The sequence below is a fragment of the Hyalella azteca genome, unplaced genomic scaffold (genome assembly GCF_000764305.2).
Source record: "Hyalella azteca isolate HAZT.00-mixed unplaced genomic scaffold, Hazt_2.0.2 contig5073, whole genome shotgun sequence".
Lineage (NCBI taxonomy): Eukaryota > Metazoa > Arthropoda > Malacostraca > Amphipoda > Hyalellidae > Hyalella > Hyalella azteca.
This window is the reverse complement of record NW_025935277.1, coordinates 18,494-38,191: the sequence shown is the minus strand read 5'-3', so window position 1 is coordinate 38,191 and position 19,698 is coordinate 18,494. Positions and strand designations below refer to the sequence as shown.

General features: G+C 41.3%; 1 protein-coding gene across 1 annotated transcript; it reads right to left on the bottom strand.

Moving 5' to 3' along the window:
• Positions 1 to 169: 169 nt before the first annotated feature.
• On the bottom strand, positions 170 to 18,943 carry LOC108679327 (transcriptional activator/repressor MOT3). The gene is made up of 3 exons (XM_018167929.2): positions 18,717 to 18,943; positions 1,746 to 1,931; positions 170 to 391 (listed from the first exon to the last, which is right to left on the bottom strand). Exons 2-3 carry the CDS (start codon positions 1,893 to 1,895, stop codon positions 170 to 172), a joined length of 372 nt encoding a protein of 123 aa, XP_018023418.1. The 5' UTR covers positions 1,896 to 1,931; positions 18,717 to 18,943.
• Between the last annotated feature and the right edge of the window lie 755 nt (positions 18,944 to 19,698).

Genomic DNA, 19,698 nt, shown 5'->3' with positions numbered 1-19,698 from the left:
AGGCTGCACATATAAACCAAACTTTAAGTTAGGCTACGTAACTTCATGCGGCCACGTTTTTCGGCAGTAGTGAAAATAAAAATTTTGGAGAGAAATGCGAAAGGAATTTGGACAGGCGATAAGTAAGGAGCTTCACTCTGACGTTTAATTCCCCCAGTTGAAGCAACAATCAACATGGATCAGGCAGGTTGAGTGGGTTGGTGCCAGCAGGCAGGTTGTGGGTCGAGGACCCGTGGTGTGGATGAGGAACAGCGCCGACGGAGGCGTTGAAGGACTCATGGGTGGACACGGGACGCCAGCCTGGCGGTCCCAGGGAAGAGTCTAGGCTTGTGTTGAGCACATCACGACTGCCACCTCCGCCGCCAGCGCTGCCACCACGGTGAGGCTGTACCTGTAAACCAGACTCAAGTTAGGCCACGGAACTTCACACAGCCACGCTTCAAGGCTGCACCTGTAAATAAAACTTAAGGCTACGGAACTTCACGCAGTCACGTTGCAAGGCTGTACCTGTAAACCAGACTTAAGTTAGGCCACGGAACTTCACATAGCCACGTTTTTCGGCAGTAGTGGAAATAGAAATTTTTGTGAGAAATGTGAAAGGAATTTGGACAGGCGATAAGTAAGGAGCTTCACTCTGAAGTTTAATTCCCCCAGTTGAAGCAACAATCAACATGGACGTGGGCGACACACGGATGGCAAATTGTTAAAAGTACCGTACATACATACATCATCACATTGACAGTCAAGTCCACTTTCACATTGACCTGCAAATCTCAGGAAAAATTCTATACTCGTAAATCGGTCTTCCAATTACTAAGACTTTTCCGCCAATTGTAGATTGAAATATATAGTTTTGTCCTTTTCATAAATTAAGATAATTGAACTCGCGAAAGTTTTCTGTGTATTGATTCACTAAAATCAACAATGATAATCCAGCACACACGCTTCATCACTATATTTGTTGAAAAACAGGAAAATAGAACTGTTTTACATGCATATATATTCAAGGCCAAGCGCTGTTATTTCTTCTCGCCACGAAGAAAACTTTTCGCCAGCTATGATTTGAATTGGATCAGAGAAAATGAATTAAAAATATCTTAAAATATAAGCATGAATTGCATGAATAAATATGTGCGGCTAAAGGAAGAAAGCGAGATTGCCACTGTTTCAAAAGTCTATTGGATTGAGTTAGTCGCGAGGTTGCGATGAACTGTGTTCCCAAATTGACATTACATAATTATCTAAAGTTTAATAGTACGTACAACCATGAAAAAGTATGGTAATAAATTAAACAGATTTTACGTGGCAAGTTCGTTACGTTTGACGCTCGACGCACTTCAACTCCCACAGGAGTTAATGCGTGAAATGCATTTGTTATACGATGTATTCACGCACTATATATATATATATATATATATATATATATACTGAGTGAAGCTTATGCATTTATTGAATTTCAGTAACTTTTTATTGAATTATTTCAGCGAGAAAGCGGGAGGCTGGCTGCATGATAGAGTGATGAGTATCATATCCTCATTGGTAGAAATTGTAACCTTCCCGGTGAATTAGATTATTACAACGTTTATTACTCAATGATTTCGTTATAACAACGTTTAATCGCCGTTATTTCATCGTGGATTGCCTGTATAGAAAGTAGTTAGTGCGTGGAGGATAAGTTAGTTAGTGTAGATAGGTTAGTTAGTGAGATGCCTGTATAGAAAGTAGTTAGTTAAGTTAGTACGCACTTGGTATTGGTAATGGTGCTGGTGGATGGTAGGGTGAGAACGTGGGTGAGGTAAGGTTGCAGAGCCGGTATTGTTCCAGCCACCAGAGGAGGTTGTGGTGTGGTGGTGATGGTGGTGGTGCAGTGGTGCAGGAGCGGCCAGTCGCTCCATGCCAATCCCCACACGGCACTCAGGACACCCCGCGCTCTAGGGGAGGACGGGGCACTAGGTTAGTTCAGCACTCATGGGGAGACACAATACAAGCACAATACAGCAACAATACAGCACACAACACAATACAGCGCGTGAGGAGACAACAATTACAGTCTCTTCAGTGAAGAGACTGTAAAGGAAGATCAAGCATTGGCTTGAATGCAGCGTTAGTATACAAGAAAAATAGCAAAATGTATTCAATATAGGATAGTTAGGAGGTGGTGGATGGGCATAGGACATTAAGGACTAAAGAAAAGCGTGTTTAACCAAAGGGCAATCAAGTTTGTACTCATATATATTAGGGATCCTAGGATCAGCTGATGCCACACAATTTACTCATGAAAAGTTTTGTATGAATTGTATTGTCCTATTCGTAATTTGCAACAACATAGCACTACTAGTCAGTTGCCAGGCTAGTTAAGCGATCGTCAAGGTAATGGGGCACTAAATTAACTCCAGATGAAGTGCTCAAAAAAGCAAATCGACGAATCTTCAGCCGTCCAATTTTCCCGCAACGCTATAAAAGTTGTTGAGAAAAATTGCAGCGAAACAATATTTTTAAATGCAGTTCTATTGCATAAAAAGGCATTCTTCGCTAAATTGAGAAAGATCTTCGTCCATATATGTGATGAGATGAGAAGCAGAAGCTCAAATCGCATCGAAGCCAGGACCTGAAATTGAACACCTGAGGAGAAGCCGAAGTTGTACAACAGCTTTCGACTGTTCGACTGACGATTACAAGAGACAAAATACTACTATTTATATCAATTATAAAACCGTTTTTTAGAGTTTGTATTGAATAAATGAGTGTTTTTAACGTTTAAGTCCACAAAAAATTTTGTGTTTACTTCTGAAAACCGTTCTGAGCATTAATATAAAGTATAGAAAGGTTTCCAGCGTCTCGCCNGTGAGCGCGGCAGTGAGCAGTGAGCACGGCAGTGAGCAGTGAGCACAGCAGTGAGCACGGCAGTGAGCAGTGAGCACGGCGCTGCAGTGAGCAGTGAGCACGGCAGGCGCAGCAGTGCAGCACGGCAGGCGCAGCAGTGCAGCACGGCAGGCGCTGCAGTGCTGCACGGTAGGCGCAGCGGCCGCCAGATCAGCGTAAGATGACAGCATTTGTACGCACACCAAACACACGCCTCAGTAACAATGTAAAAGATCTTTGTAAAGCCTAACTTGAAATTGACAGCCATAAAATCTAAGTGTGCGGTCACGGCACATATGGCGGGGAACCACATGCATCAGGATCAAGCCTGCGGGCAATTGCGATCTCTTGATCTACTTGCAGGTATCTCTGATTGGACACTAAGTCTTAAAAAAACATTACTAACGAATTATGTTTCTGAAGTAATTGGATAAATAACTCACTTTACTCGAATCCCTAATGAAAAATCAGTAGTTTCAAACATTAAAGCATTAGAAGTAGAGCTGAGTACAATGATTAATAGCCTTGCTTGTGCAATCATTGAGCTAGACAACGTCATGACTCGAGTACTAGGTTTAATTGCTGAAAAATATCCTCCGTAGTAATAATATAGATATTCAATGCCTACATAATTTTAAAACATCCCTGGAATTCAAGTACTTGTATATCATTAGTTCGCTCAAATCTTAAACTTGCCAAAAATTCAAAGGCAGAAAAAAATACAAGTAAATTCATGATATTAATTAATTTGACGTTCTTTGCTTTTAAATTCTCGTTCCCTGTAATTTTATACACATAAAGCCACGAATAACAACTAGAATAATTTACCCTGACAATATGAAAAGCAATGGAAAGAATACGACGTTGATGCGGCAAAAAAGCTAAAAGCAGAGGAGCGAAGGAGGGCTCAGTCCTTCAACACACGCATTCATCTCTACATTTTAGTCTTTCAACTAATGAAATATGTCATTAAGCTAATTTCAGATTGTCATGGACGATGGTCCAGAATTATGAGGATCACAATAACAACAATAATATAGCCCGGATAGTTTTCTCTTAAGAACGAAGTTTCAAGCACCACTTGTAAATACACGCGACGCGCATCATTACACACATTACCTGGAGAAAGTCATACTCTTAAACCTATACTCAAGTGTGCTGAAACTAAAATCAATCAGAGAGAAGAGAGTGACATGAAAAAGTCGAATATAAAAGCAACGCTTCTTGTTTCGCCATCCAGATTGAGCGCCCACGGACGCCGCTACATCATCGGAAGAATGCGCAGTGAAAGTTGCATGTCAACGCAGGGCAAGCAGAAATTAGAGGCTCACGTCATCGCAGACAGCGAGACGAGTGCTATATACAAGCAGGGTGAAGGAGGACGTTGGTGACAGCATACACACAACCTACATTATTGACTGCAGTTAAATGAGGAGGCGATGAGCTGTTCTGTCGTGCCTCGAGTGAAGTGTCTCGAAATGAGAGAATCTTAAACATATACAAGACTATTCCAAGCGTAATTTAAATATATTTAATACAAGAAATAAATGGTAAATATACGCAACGGGTCCCCATTTCATGATGCTTCACGACGCCCGTCACACGGCCTGCAGCACAGGCCCGTCACACGGCCTGCAGCACAGGCCCGTCACACGGCCTGCAGCACACGGCTGGACGTAGCAAGGAAGTCCAGCGTATGGTCCGTCATGCGAAGTGTTCCAGAGAACGACCGTCAGGCTCCCATTGCTCTACCTCCACCTTCCCCTCATTCCATCCCCCACAACAACGTAGGTCTAACGCAATACCAACGCATCCAGAACGTTGCCGGTTTCTCCTTTATCGCAGAAAAAATTCTGAATTCAACGTATGAGTTCAGGCTCTCTTGCACACCGGGAGTGAGATCCACGTTACAGTTACCGTAACTTCAGGTTGGCAAGATAGAGCGCTTACACGGTCAAATTATGGATGAAGTTTGATAGCAGGAAAAACAGTTTAGTTTGAGCCTTTTTACAATTTTTATATACATATACATTTCCCGTTTTCAGCGTTATCCTCAAAAAAGTTGGGTAACTAGAGTTACCCTCAGCAGATGGAAGACCCTTAGGCTGTAGTATTAGTATTAATAGTATTTTCGGGCGGGTATTTGAAATGTTTCCCATAGCACGGCTTTCACATCAGCTGTACGAATACTATGAATACCGGTTTCCTTATTGGCTAAAATAAATATGGAAAACTCAAGTTAGTAAACATGAATTTTCAGGATTAATCGCCCAGATTGAGCGCCTACGTAGTTAGTGAACTTGTATCTTACGAAACAATTTGAAAACAAAAAACGAAACAAAAAATGCGTCACATTTCAACGGGATTCTGGGTTTAGTAGGTAAAGATAATCTTTTCTAAACCGATTTGGAACACAGAAATACGAAATATAGAATTGATGAATTTTGGAAAGTAAGAAAGTAAACCTCAGAGTGAAAATTCACTGAAGGCTATTCGAGCGCTTAATTGCTATGGTGTAGGAGTATTACATGGAAATTTACTCTCGATGGTTAAACAAATTCTTTTGAATGCACATTAGTTCAATTTGAGATTTTTTTGTGCTGGCACGAAAGAGTATTTGATGAATGGTTTATTGTTATATTTTACTGACCCTATGTAATAATGAGATAGTGCACAGAACATGGCAATAATTTGCAATACGTAATTAGAGGACGATCATGATATAATGCAAAAATATAACTCAGTACTCACTGCAGTGAGTGACAGAGAGCTAGCGCATTGTCTCGTCGACGAAAACGTGAAGTCACGGACAGAAAGACAGACATTGCGAGCACAATAGCGCATTTTTTCCATAAATGAGAAAATGCGCTAAAAATGTAAGATTAGGTTGTTATTTCGTAAGTCGTGCTATTATGATATGATGTAGTGAGAGCGCCAGCGTGACGTTACGGACGACGGTGACGGCGACGCAAAAACATCGAGAGGAAGCGCGCTCCACGCCACCGCTGCCGCTCGCGACGCGCCGGTGGCCAGCGCTGCTGGACTCCAGCGACATGGAGGACATCAATAACCTTTAGCAAAATTGTTATCGTTACTTCTACCGCCTACATGAAGGCGACAAGGAGATGTGAGCCGCGTGGCAAACTGCTTAATAATAAAACTATGCTGTGTGTTTGGAGGCAAGCATTATGTTGATAAGCAATCGTTACACTAGACGGAGCATTCTGGGGCCGTACTTTCAAAACTCGCGTAGGTACATTTAGCGGTAATTTTCTCGTCTGTGATTAGTTGGTTTGGCTTGAAAATCAATGGCTGACAGAGTTACGAACTCGGAACTACGTTTGATAGTACGGCTCCTGTAACGTGGTTTGCATAAAGTTGAAGCCCGGACTCGCGTTGAGGGAAGGGGACTATGACAATGCTTGACTGCAGATTAATAATGACCTCTTCCTTCGTCGATACTGTAACGATAGAAAAAAATACAGCCGAATGTGAAGATATGATATGAATAGAAAGGAGCATTTTCTTATGCCGTACGCCACAACAGGGTAAACAATGCCCTCCGAAAAATTTTTTTGATCAAAAGCGGCGTGAATTGCTGTAAAATTCCGTCGAAACTGCGAACGCAAGCACACACGACACCGCACATGACGCAGCGCACAAAAATGTGCTGATGGTTGCGGTGAGAATCTTCATCATCGCAGGAATTTTGATGACAAGGTGACGTATCTTCGCTATGCTTCATGTTGAACAAACACAATGATGTACTGAACTGGATTCGTTTAGTTATTGCTGGCTTCATCTTGATTTATATTTAAATATTTGTTACTGTAATCAGGAAATATCGAATTAAGAACACTAATGATCTGATAAGGTAATTAATTACGCGAATAAGAATGAGAAACTAAACTCTAAGATATACATGTATAAGTAATTAATCTATTCGTTTGCATAAAATACCGTCGGGATTAAAATGGAGATAGTCAACAATATTTAAAAAAAATATAACTCAGTACTCACTGCAGTGAGTGACAGAGAGCGCATTTTCTCGTCGACGAAAACTTGAGGTCACGGACAGACGGACGGACAGACAGACGGACGGACAGACAGACGGACGGGCGGACGGACATGGCGAGCACAATAGTGCATTTTTTCCATAAATGAGAAAATGCGCTAAAAACCCACCGCGGTTTTTGTGAATATTAACATTATCGAATTTTATCACACCCCTGTACCCTAAATTTGAAGATTTTCAATACCAAAAGTTTCTCATGCATTTCCCCCGAATTGATTTCAAAGCTATGGAGAAGTTCACGTGTGTATGATAATTACGAACCCACCACATCTAAAAATGCACATGTATCTGCTAACAGCCTTACATTGCTGAGGTCTCGATCTTATTAAATATAAAGGCAAAAATTATCAAATTTACAACGCATCCTTGAGAGGAAGGCACGTTTCCGCTCCGGGTTTTGCATGGTTTGGTATCTGTGATACTATAAACACTTAGAACGCAAGTCGAGTGCAATATTGAAGCGAACCTAGAGAAGGGCTTGCTAGCGTGGCGGGCGGCAGCAGTGATGCGCAGTCGAGGCCGTGGAGTGTGTGGGTGTTGGGCACGTTCATGCATCACTGACGCCCCATGAGCCTGTTATGGATCACAGGACACGAAGCTAGGGGCGCTCCACCATGCAGCCACCCTCAGGGCCGGGCTTTGCCCAATGCCCTCGGGATATCGCCTAGAGCACAGTGACCACTGGGCGTGATTACAGCCGCCCCTCAATCGGAACGAGATCGTGGGCACTTAGCAGAAAAAGAACACGTTCCTCACGAACGACACGACTGCGCATGCGTGACCAATTAAGGACCAACTGCTTCAGAAAAGACGATTAGAAGAACTGTAGGAATAATAAAGGGCCCCAATATAAGGCCCAACATTGCATTGAACTAAAGACCACGTCACTGACACTGAACACCACGGCACTGAACATCTCAACACGAACGTCAAATGGGACAATTTGCCTTCACGACACACTCGTTATCACCCATGGCTGTTACCAAATGAAGGCATGTCATACCAACATTATGCGCATTTAGTGTCGAACAATTTGGTGATGGATACACCGTTTGCATTCTTTTTCTTATCAGCACGCCAAGTATAAATAATTATTGTTAATCAACGAACGCCCGTGTATACGCAAAGCTGAGTATTGCGCCTAAAACAAAGAAATGTCGATGAGAAAATGCAGGCTGAAATATAAGTAAAGCGGTCGATAATTTAGTGTTATTCTGCGTAGTTAACATTTCATTATTTGACAATTTTAAGCATAGAAGATAGACTATATTCACTATAAATTTCAAAATTTCAAATAATACAAGAACGGCTGACAAACGACACGCAGCACGCGGCTGGCGGGGAAGATTCAACTTGTATAATTATTACAGAAACTCGTTTTAAATTCTCTAAGCCACCCGTATAATAGGCGCCTGGGGAGGGGTCGCAGTTTGACAAGTGGTGCAATCGGTGCATTGGGAGGTGCAGGGCAGCACTCGTAGATTGTGCCTCATGGTCAAGAATCCCTGAGCTCGGGATGCAACGATAGGATACGGGGAGGAGAGGAGATACAGGGAGGAGATGAAATACAGGGAGAGGAGATACAGATAGAAGGAGATAGAAGGGAAGCCGTGAGGCAGAGGCAGGCTATGAGGTAGGCTGTGAGGCAGGCTATGAGGCAGGCTACGAGGCAGGTTATGAGGCAGGTTCTGAGGCAGGTTGTGAGGCAGGCAAGAGGCGCTGGCGGGCAGCAAGAGGCAGGAGCAGCTGAGCGTGACGAGGCTGTCACGGGCAGCGTGACGAGCCGCGCTCCGTGACGGGCAGAGCGCCAGTTGTGCTGCGGTCACGTCAACAAAAACTCCAGAAAAACTTCTGAAGCAAAACTAAACATTCAGGTTGGCCAAAATGCAAAATAACTAGACGCATAAAACTGACGGCTTCCATTGCTGAGGTTGGAAGAGTCTTAAAGATGCAATTGTGATTCTTTCTTTTCTGATTCTGAGACGCACGGGCGCATGACACAATAAGCACCATGCGCACGTAGGCGCTGGAGGTACGCGGGCGCAAAGAAACATGAAGAGAAAGGAGGTTCATGATGAAACTGGACTGGTAGCTTAAAAAACGCAAGCCAGCATAACGGCAAGTTAGAACTGTGCTCCTAATAGTTATAGGTATGGAGTTAAAACACGGCTGGTTTATACGATGAAACGATTAAAGCAGACTCAGTCTACACGGGAGAGATTGGTTTCTCTCACACAATGCATTCCACCCACGTGTAGCAAAGTATTTTTTATTCCTAACAATTTTGTCCCTAGGCCAGAAGTGTAGAAGCAAATGCCACAATAATACTGTGTAAAAAAACTTGCACATGCGTAGCTTATAGAGAGCTTTCGCAATGATGCCGAGTCGCAAGCACGTTTAAATGGGCATCGAAGTGTAGCGGCAAGGCGGTTACTCATGAAGGCAGGGGCATAGCAGGCATGGCTCCATTAATATGCTGTCAGGCTTCATTGGCTTCTGCGAATGTTTTTTTTTGCACAGCACTGGAGCACAAGGAAGAGTTTGTGGAGAGCTCGGCCGCAGTCAGCGTTATTCAAGCATGTAACTCTTATTCTGTAATGGCTTACCGGTGATGCATCGCTGCGCTCGCATAAATACTGCAAACGTCGGCCTGCAGCGCCAATGGCACTCTTCTGCTCGTTCACGCCTAGCCTTATGCAGAACATGCATGGAATATCATTTTAACTATAACGTAAAATTAAGCAACTTTTCTTTAATATGATTCACATACTTACACGCTGCAGCGCATTAATTCAATGGCCCAGACAAATGTATATTTGTCTACGTTATACTGTACAATTAACTAGTTGAAAGAATCAGAACTGAAAGCAGCAACTATAGAGAATGTAGAACAATGTCTACCGAACTGGCGTATGAAGTGCAGGGTGAGTATGACGCGGGCACTGAGCATGACTGTACCGCGGGCACTGAGCATGACTGTACCGCGTCGGCATCTCCCTAGCCTGATGGAGCGCGCACAAGGTCTCCCACACAGATGGAGCAGAACTCTCCAGCCTGATGGAGCGAGCAAAAGGTCTCCCACACAGATGGAGCAGAACTCCCTAGCCTGATGGAGCGCGCACAAGGTCTCCCACACAGATAGAGCAGAACTCTCCAGCCTGATGGAGCGAGCATAAGGTCTCCCACTGATGGAGCAGAACCCCCCAGCCTGATGGAGCGCACATGGAGCTGGCGCAACTAATTGAGCGCAGGAATGCGCGGGAAAGGAGAGCCCCGACGGTTGGCGTTCGTCCGGCCAGATTTCTTAACACCTCGCAAGCTTTCCGGTTAGAAATCAACGGTGCTTACTAGAAATCCAAGCGGCGTGCTCTTCAAATGAACGACGGAACACTTCCTTTCAATTGTGAAGGAAAAGCGTGGCAATCGATATTCAAAAACACGTTAAGTATTCATCGTAACGCAATTCTAGTCACTCCTGCACCAGATATCTTGCTATCCAAAAGAGAGGCTTCATTTCATCAACAATGACTCGGAAAAATAATATTAGTGCACGGTTGTCTCTTCCATTTTTAGCAGGTTCTGGTTATTCTGTACTCATACCTGCGGCTACTTGTCGGGTGTGATTGGTTTCTACCACAAACGGGAAAAAATTCTGCAGCTGTTAGGCGATCTAAAGCATCATTCAACTCATGGATCCCAAAACCACAGATCCAACACATAAAGTAACAACAAACCTACTCAGCACAGAAGTCGCTCACACACAAAGAACATGTCGTGCAGAGCGTGTGCAGGAGACCGCAGCAGTAATCCATCCACTACACCATCGCAGCAAGAGTGGCGAGTGTGGTAAATTTATATTATGTCACATTGCAATGAAGATAATGTATGTTAAAGCAGTGCTTAGTATATAGCAAAGCGTCATATCTGATATCATCAGCATCCGTTGACAGCAGCGCTTCATGTCACGGCACGGATGAGCAACCGGACTTATATTGCCGAGCCCACTGCCAGAGATGATTAATATCAGAATATTATTAATTTTTAAAGGTGATTAGTAAGTTGTGAGGATGATTAGTACTGGTGTCTTAAACATTCTAAGGGAATATTAACAACACAATGAACAAATCTACAACTAGGGACAGATTTTATTAAACAAAGGTAATAAATATATCACTGGAGAGAAGAAAAAGTTAACGAAAATTTATTGTTTAATATCCAGCAAGTAATTGACAAACAGCGGCGTCAATACTAATGAAGTTGATATGAATTTTGCGTGCAATTTAGGCGAAACAAACTGGGCATGTAGAGACGACTGGAGCAGAGAGTCGTTTAGCAACGCGCTCTGATAAGGATAATGATCCGATAGCCTGCCTTTAAAAACATATTCCAGCACTAGAAAATTGCGCAGTTTTGAAATTTCCTATGTCTCAGCTGCTTTTGAGTGTCATTTGAGCTTTAGCAAAAAGATACGCATTTTATCAGGGCACTTCCGTGCATTACCAAAATATATATATATTAGAACATAACACTCCGATATATTTATTAAAATATATATTATAACAGCACTTGAATGCGTTGATAAGATTACATATCATCACACTGCACGTATCTGCATTGATAACAATATATTAAATAACATTGTACTCCTATGTATTCACCACAATACAAGTTGCAGCCAAAAGCCAAATACGATAAGAAATACCTACCAAGCTTTATACAGAACGAAAAAGCATAGCAAAAAGGACGCTTCGCCTCAAGCTGCACATGACGACTCATATCGCCTCCTCTGATAACGCCAGGTACTGCACACGAGTGCAGACAACTTGAGCTGTTTTATCGATACAAGTAGGAGAAGGTTTACTAGTGCTTCAAAAAGTAATCTATTTCGTGCCGGAGGTAAGATCTTCAGTTACGTCAAGGTTAACTTAATCTTTGATCTCTTCTATTTTACAGGCTTGCAGACTTATCAATTTAGGCGTAGGTTTTGCATGGGCGGTAAATACAATGCTCCCGGAGCGAGAGTCCCTCCGGCTTCATGTACAAACTCCAGTATTAATTAAGTGAGGCTTGGTCTGGGTGATGGGCTATAGGTGCAAATACAGTTTAGCGGCATATGGCCGATTTGCGGTGTCATTATGGGATCATGCTAGATCTCTGGCAGCAGGTTGCATTCTATCAAGTATCGTCTGAGGTTGTGGGTTCTGAAGTTTCTTCGCTGGTCCTACCTTAGCATTCTGGTGAGCATATCGTCATGATCAGGGGCTGATGTGTTGGGGGTAGCAGTTCTGTTGGATGTCGTTGTGGCTAGGACAAGACATGCAGTTCTGTCAGGGGCACCAAGCAGTCATCACAGTATGGCACAGGCGGCGCTAAATCAAGTAACCATGGGTGAGGCGTGTATGACCAATCCTCAGTTTACATAGCGTTACCTCCATCTGTAGGGGTCTCTGGCACGATGAGCTCTATGCTGATACGCTGTCCTCGATTGCTCTCAGTTTATGGTCTCGAGTGTGCAGCCACAGCTCGCGCCATACATGGCAAACGCTAGCCCTGATGTTGGGGGTATAGATGTAAGCTCTTGATCATTCTCAACACTAATTACGACACGGGGATTCTGGTGTCTGTGATACATAGCATTTTATATAAGCGTTTAATGAAAAAAAATGCATAAAACGACAAAACCAAGTCGGCCGCAAGTTCAACGCGCGAAGGCGATTACAAAACATAGGTTGCGGTATTTCACCTCCTTTGTAATAATATTCAGTTAAACTATGCCTGAATAATAAAACGACGAAATTAGGCTCGGAAACAAATTGGATATCCACATAAAGCAGACATATGGGCATTGTAGGTCATCTTAAATAACGGCCCCGTTAACTTCAAGGAATTTTGCAAGTGTGATCATGAGGAAGATACGAGCAAGGAATCCGTGAGAGAGCGCCGCAGGCATGCACAAATTAAAGCCATAATAAGCTGACTTGCCAGGAAACCTTGGAAAATATCTGCTTCTCAACGAAGCGTGTCGCATGTTCACTCATCGCAGCGCAGAAACCTTTAGTTGGCGCGCATCCAAGACGCAGTTCAGGACGCATGAATGCTTCCATAATCCAATCAAGATCAAGGCTTACGAAACGTATTAAGAGCAGCGAATAATTTCTGACGGTGGAATGACCAGCGTGGGGAGAGAGGGAGCAAATCTCCCCCTCTCTGGCCATCAGAGGGTGCCCGCTTGAGCGACCATCCATAGCTTGGGTCACGGTTACCCTCCCCGTGTCTCCCACCCACGGGATGCGGGAGGGCTGGTGGGGGAGGGTGACAGTCCGGTGATATACGCGGCCGAGCAAACGAATCGTACGGAAGCTTCGCACGGTGCAGCAGTTCTGCACAACGCAGCTAACGTATCTATAATAACTGCGCTCTGTACACAATTTACACCCCACGGCACGCTCGAATCTCGAGTGTCATCGTGCAGGGCTTGAGGCATCGAGTGAGCTTACTATTGTAATTAAGACGGGACAGAAAGTAGCACGCGTATAATTTGCACAATAATTAACTGGCCAAGAGAGAGAAGATAGCTGCGGCAGCAGCAGTAACAGACTCTAGTGCAGCACCAGTGAGCACTGAGCACAGCAGATGTGCAGCGTGTGACGGTTGTGCGCAGCAGCAACAGTAGCCGCGGCACAGTAACCAGAGCATTAATCTTTACAAGACGCTCATGATGACACAAACATACATGAAAAATACTTCGCAAGCGGATCAAGTCGCTAGCTGTCCTAGAGCGCTGACTCAGCGATGTCAGCTCAACATCTCAGGACACTCCCCCAACACAGAGAGCCTTCATGTCCCTAACAGGCATGGCTGTACCAGCAGTGGAGCACTGCTGGTACAACTTAAAAACTGAAGAGTAACATCAGAAGAACAAATAATAAAACTAAAAGAATTGATTTTTGAGGATCAGCCACCATGATCTTGCCACCATATTTCTCCTATTCCTGTCAAGCATTTATTGATTAAGCGATTAGCATCAAACTGAAGCACAATATCACAGTCATTTATGCAAGTCAAGAATATGTAGTATATATATATACCTAATATATTTCTGTCAAATTTAAATTGAGCGTTGTCCATAAACAGTCCATGACAGGAATTACGGAGGTGAATTAAAAAAATCTTGTCACTTCAGCGTCTATGCAAAACAGCTTATTTGCTTGGATTCCAAGATCATACCGACACAGATAAATAAGCTGTGCAAAACAATTTACTGTTCAGTTAGTCCTGCCACACCAAATGCTAGTCCTGCCACAACCATCAGCTAGTATTGCCACTTAAAAACAGTCCATGACAGGAATTACGGAGGAGAATTAAAAATATCTTGTCACTTCAGCGTCTACGCAGAAGAGCTTATATGCATGGATTCCAAAATAATCCCGACACAGATAATTAAGCTGTGCAAAATAATTTACTGTTCAGTTAGTCCTCCCACTATTTATAGATGGTTGCCACGCCAAATGCTAGTCCTGCCACTAGTCCTACCACAACCATTAGCTAGTCCTGCCACTATTTAAAGATGGTTGCCACGCCAAATGCTAGTCCTGCCACAACCATCAGCTAGTCCTGCCACTATTTATAGATGGTTGCCACGCCAAATGCTAGTCCTGCCACAACCATCAGCTAGTATTGCCACTATTTAAAAATGGTTGATACGCCAAATGAAGGGAGGCAAGAAACCAAAATCAATGAATAAGCTACAATTTAATATTTAATAATCCAGTAAATATCAAATGAGAGTTGACCTGAAGTGCGAATCTTAGGTCAGCTAGCACATTATATGGAGAGTAACTCTGCTGGTAATCTAAGCTCAGCTAGCACATTATATGAAGAGTAACTCTGCTGGTAATCTAAGCTCAGCTAGCACATTATATGAAGAGTAACTCTGATCATAAGAAAATACATGATGCAGTCATGGTTTCCAGGTCAGTATAACACAACATGAATTGAGCTAAGAAACTTCACTCTCTCTGTGATTTTGATACTGGAATATTCAAGCTTCATTTTGATTCTGAAAGCTTTTGAAACTGGAACATGAAAATTTGTTTCTGTGAACAATTTTTGGAATCTGGAAATCATATCATTTGTTTTGCAAGCATCCAAAACTGAAACACCAAATTTGTATAAATTTGGTCTAGGCTGCTGTGATGCTATGAATCTCCCCACAGCAATCCCAATGTGCATATGTCCATATCAGTCATTTATCAATGGCTATTTTGATAGTGAATTACAATTCATGGAAAATGTGATTAGAAACCTTTATCTGTTTTAATTGTGCCATGGAAACAAGTTGACATTTTTAGAATTGAGAATCTGACATCCTCAACCAGTGTTGAGCCATACTTTACAGTCTGGGTCCTGCATGAACTGTGCAGTCCAATGGCTCCAGAATGCTCATTCTGGGCAGAAAAATTTTTCAAAGACCTCTATCTTCCCAACTTTGGGTTTGATAAATCTTAATGACTCAGATAGCTTTGGTAACAAAGCAAAAACATTGACAAACTTTTGAGCATAAAATCATGATCTTCCTCAGGTAATAAAAGAAGTTCAAAAATCTGAAATAAGGTTTCATAGCCTCTTAGGCAAGAAGATGTAGTATTAAAAAAATGGTGGGTAACCAAACACAGGCAAAATTTAACCATGAATTGGACAAAAATGCATGTGCATTCTTGCCAATCCACTATCAAACAAAATTTTCAACAATTAAAGGAGAAAACTATCATTTCACAAGTGGTTGTGGGTCTCATGGATAATATTTGACATTTTCTTATTTTTTATAAATATTATACCGTAAAATGGGGTTACTTTGACCGGTGGGGTAACTTTGACCACTTTTCGTTTTTAAAAAAAAAAAAAAAACAAAACTCAAAAACGATTGACATAGGAAAATTTTGTCAATGGCCATCAAAGGCCCAATACTGAGGCTACTACATATTTTATGTTTGATACACCTATTAATGTGTTTTTCTTTATGTTTCAGACTCTACAGAGTCTTATATATGGTAATTTTAACTTAATTTCCAAACCAGTCAATATTACCCTGTCACGGCTACCATTAGGTGGTCACATTTCACCCATTAGGGGCGGCACCCCCCATTTGCAAACTACGACACTTTCCTAAAATTTGTCTTTTGCATATGTAACTAGAAGAGTTCTACTACAATGCACCACAACCTGGAGTTATTTGGAGTTATTTTACCAAAAAATAAAATTGATTTTACCACCCGGTCAAAGAAACCCCAGGAGCTGGGGTAACAAAGACCATCACTTTTGAAATTACATCAAAACTATGAGACGCAGGAGCCAGCAATTTATGGTGAGTGAAGCTAGAGTATAGACCTGTATTTTGCACGTTTCAACTCAAGTTTAACTTATCTAGTAAAAAAATGGCATCATCTTGAAAAAAGTAGTCAAAGTTATCCATTTTACGGTATATAGGATAGTGAATGAAGCTTGTGATTTCTGGGCAGATGCATGTTCATCTCCAGACAGTGATTGGTTGTAAGGTTATGCACTCCAGACAGTGATTGGTTATCAGGATTGTGATGTCTGCCTCTCCAGACTGTGATTTTTTTTATCCAATATTCTTAGTGTTCTGGTTAATTTAATATCCCTTTAGAATTAAAGCCTGTTTTACAAAATTAGAGATATTGAAAAATCACCCATGAAATAATCATTCATACCTGCGATTTTTCAGAATTATTGCATAATACATAAGACTGCATGGTGGATTACTTATAATTTAAAATTATCTAGCACTCACTCTAGCCAGTCATTTGATGGATCTGAAAATATCATCGAACTGATCGGAGTCTAGAAATGAAAATAATATATTTAGTATCAATCGCAGGATAGATTGAAATTTTCCCAACTTCTGAATGAAATCTTACAGCTCCAAAGTAACAAATTTTCAATACATTTAGAATCCTGCAGCTTGTTTGTTCAATTTCATAATCAATTATACAAGATTTAATTTGTCCTGCAGGCATAGTGACAGGCATGGTGCATGGAATATATCCACTTGGCAAGCCATGACTGGATTTTTCGAGTCGTGGTTTTATGGATTTGCCAGCCGTGATTCAATTTCTTTGAGCCATGATTCCCTTTCTTCAAACCGTGAATTCCATATCTTGGCCATGCCCCCATGATGAGCCATTTCCGAGATGCAAACTTATTTACTACAGATAGCGCAATAAAAACTGGCACCCTTCCATCCATTTTCACTGTTTTAGCGCGGTCAATTTCATTTGCGTTTCAGATGCTGTAAACATTGCAATCTACTAAAGGAGGTTTCTGGCAACTTCAGAGACCCTGATGAGTGTTGCCAGTCACTCGGCGATACGTTAGTCGCCATTTTATGTTTGTAGCAGGTGTATGTTTTGACGCGCAAGGCACAATTTTTCAGTGAAAACCCGTTTTTTATAATAAACGTCCTTGTGAAATTGCAATTGATTACAATGGCCCCTAAACACCTCTCACTTGCGAAAAAAGTGTGCATTATGACATTACGTGAAGAAAAAGTGAGTATTTTAAACATTTGTGAACGTACGGGGAGGAGCCGTAGGTCCATCTTGAGGGTCCTTGCAGCGCAAAAAAAGTTGACACCTGGGGAGGTGCCAAAGAGGAAAGTGGGGTCTGGGAGACCTAAAAAGACTTTTTGGAGCAATGAGGATTGTGGAAGTTGAAAATTTTATGAAAGGGCATGTTTGTAAAGGGCAAACTGCAATTTTTTCAATTAAACAAAAATCCACAACATCAGAGCTGCAAGATTTCATACCTACTGAAATTATATGATATTAGAGCTGCGATATTTCAGAAAAAAAGTAGGACTTTCCCAACCCGCATAGGGACAAACCAGAAATTTTTAGAATCAGTTCAATTTTAATTTCCTCATTTAAATAGGTTCAAGATTTAAAACAATTTAAAATGCATGATGAGCTGGTAACTGGTATGATGCCATTATGCCAATAATACCTATATATTAATGATGGTACCGGTATCCATGATATTTTACTGGTCAACTCAAATGACTCAAAAATGAACTTGAGAAGTTGAGGCTGAGGGAGAGTTTAAAAAACTCTCTGCTTTGCTACTATGCAGTTGCAGACTTGCAGGAATCTTGCAGCTTCAAAAATAGTAGGAATTAGGAAAGCTACAGTAAAGATTTGAAAGTTAGATTTATTCCACACCACCACACCAGTCTCTGGGGGGAGTGAGGCCTGGGTTTGTAGTCTGTTTCTCTTGTTCAATATTAGTCCAAAAATATTTACCTACCTAAAAAGTTATTAAAGGAAGGTCTTGTTAGAGATATCGTAATTCAATAAGATAGCCTATGTGTACTTATCTCTCCAGTCCTAAATCTGTTCTACCCTGGCGGGCCTGGCCCAGCACCTGCAGCCTGCATTTTAAATGACAAAGCCTGCTAATCTAAAATGTAGGTAGGTCCTAGGTACGCGGTATGGCCGGTACCTACTTAACATTTAGATAACTAGAGCAAATTAATATTGATATTTCAACTAACAACTCACACCATTAGAGAGCGTCATTTAATAAGATAAGTCTTTAGATAAGAAGTAAAAATCAGAGTAAAATCATATTTTTAAATGCATAAAATTATAATAAATGCAAAATTATTCTACTTTTGCATTATATAACAAAGATTATTGAGCAAAAATTGTATTTTAAATTTGGGAATAGCAAATAACTTTGAAGTTAGCTAATTAAATCTTACCTTTTTCAAACAATTTCAGCAGCAACCAAATTACCAAACTTCAACAAATGGCAGCAGAAAACTTTTGACTCAATTTACGATTTTACAAAAATAAATTGAACTAACGTTTAAATCGTCGACTGCGATGTCTTTACAATTACACGAACTTTCAAATGCCACTTTCGAGTTTCGACCAACTACTACAGCGCACCAACTAAACTTTACAGGTTTTGCGCTTTCAATCGTACTCGCTACTACGATATGATTGGAACACGACCACTACTTTACTGTTTAGGGAAAACCCCTAAAACATGTTTTAGCAACAATAAATTATTTTACGCAAATTCTTGAAGCAGAACACAATTCACTGTTTGCTCTGCTAACATAAATATTTTAATAGCGATTGATGAATTAGATTTGCTTATATATTATATAAGCAAATCTATATAACTTTAGCGATAATAAAGATAATACCTGGGGCTAGTATAAACTGAAAACTGGCTAAACCTAGAAATACTATCTAACGGATTATTTTAGTTAAAACGAACAACGTCTAAATCAACTATAATGACTATTAGTCTCTGATATGAAAATTTACATATTAATTCTGTAGGCATTTCCATCTAACTTTAGAGAATATAATATTAAGTTTGAATTTCTGTCGTGAAGCAATCTAAATTCACGAACTTTTGTTCACATTGACAAAAAATATATGAATTAGTGAAGTTGCATGGTTGAACTATACTCTTTCAACCATGCGAATTTGACCGAATCGCAACTTTATTTGAAGCTGGTTTAGCTGAAAAAAGTACAGTTAGATGCTGAAGTTATAGAAGTTAAGGTATTTTTCAGTTAATTCATTCAATCTAAAATTAATTACAGCATCACTCAGACTTGAATTCGACTGAAATGTCATCTGTCTTCCTCCTCCTCTACTAAAAAATTGTTTGTTTTGACCGATCAGCTGTTCCGCGTCATTTGAGTGTTGAACGCGATGTGAGAA

What these genes read in the sequence shown, in the direction of transcription:
- LOC108679327 (XM_018167929.2), bottom strand. Translation starts at nt 1,895, where the DNA reads ATGGAGCGACTGGCCGCTCCTGCACCACTGCACCACCACCATCACCAC. An exon ending in AGCACCATTACCAATACCAA is followed by an intron (nt 392 to 1,745) that starts GTGCGTACTAAC and finishes TCTGGTTTACAG; the next exon opens with GTACAGCCTCACCGTGGTGG.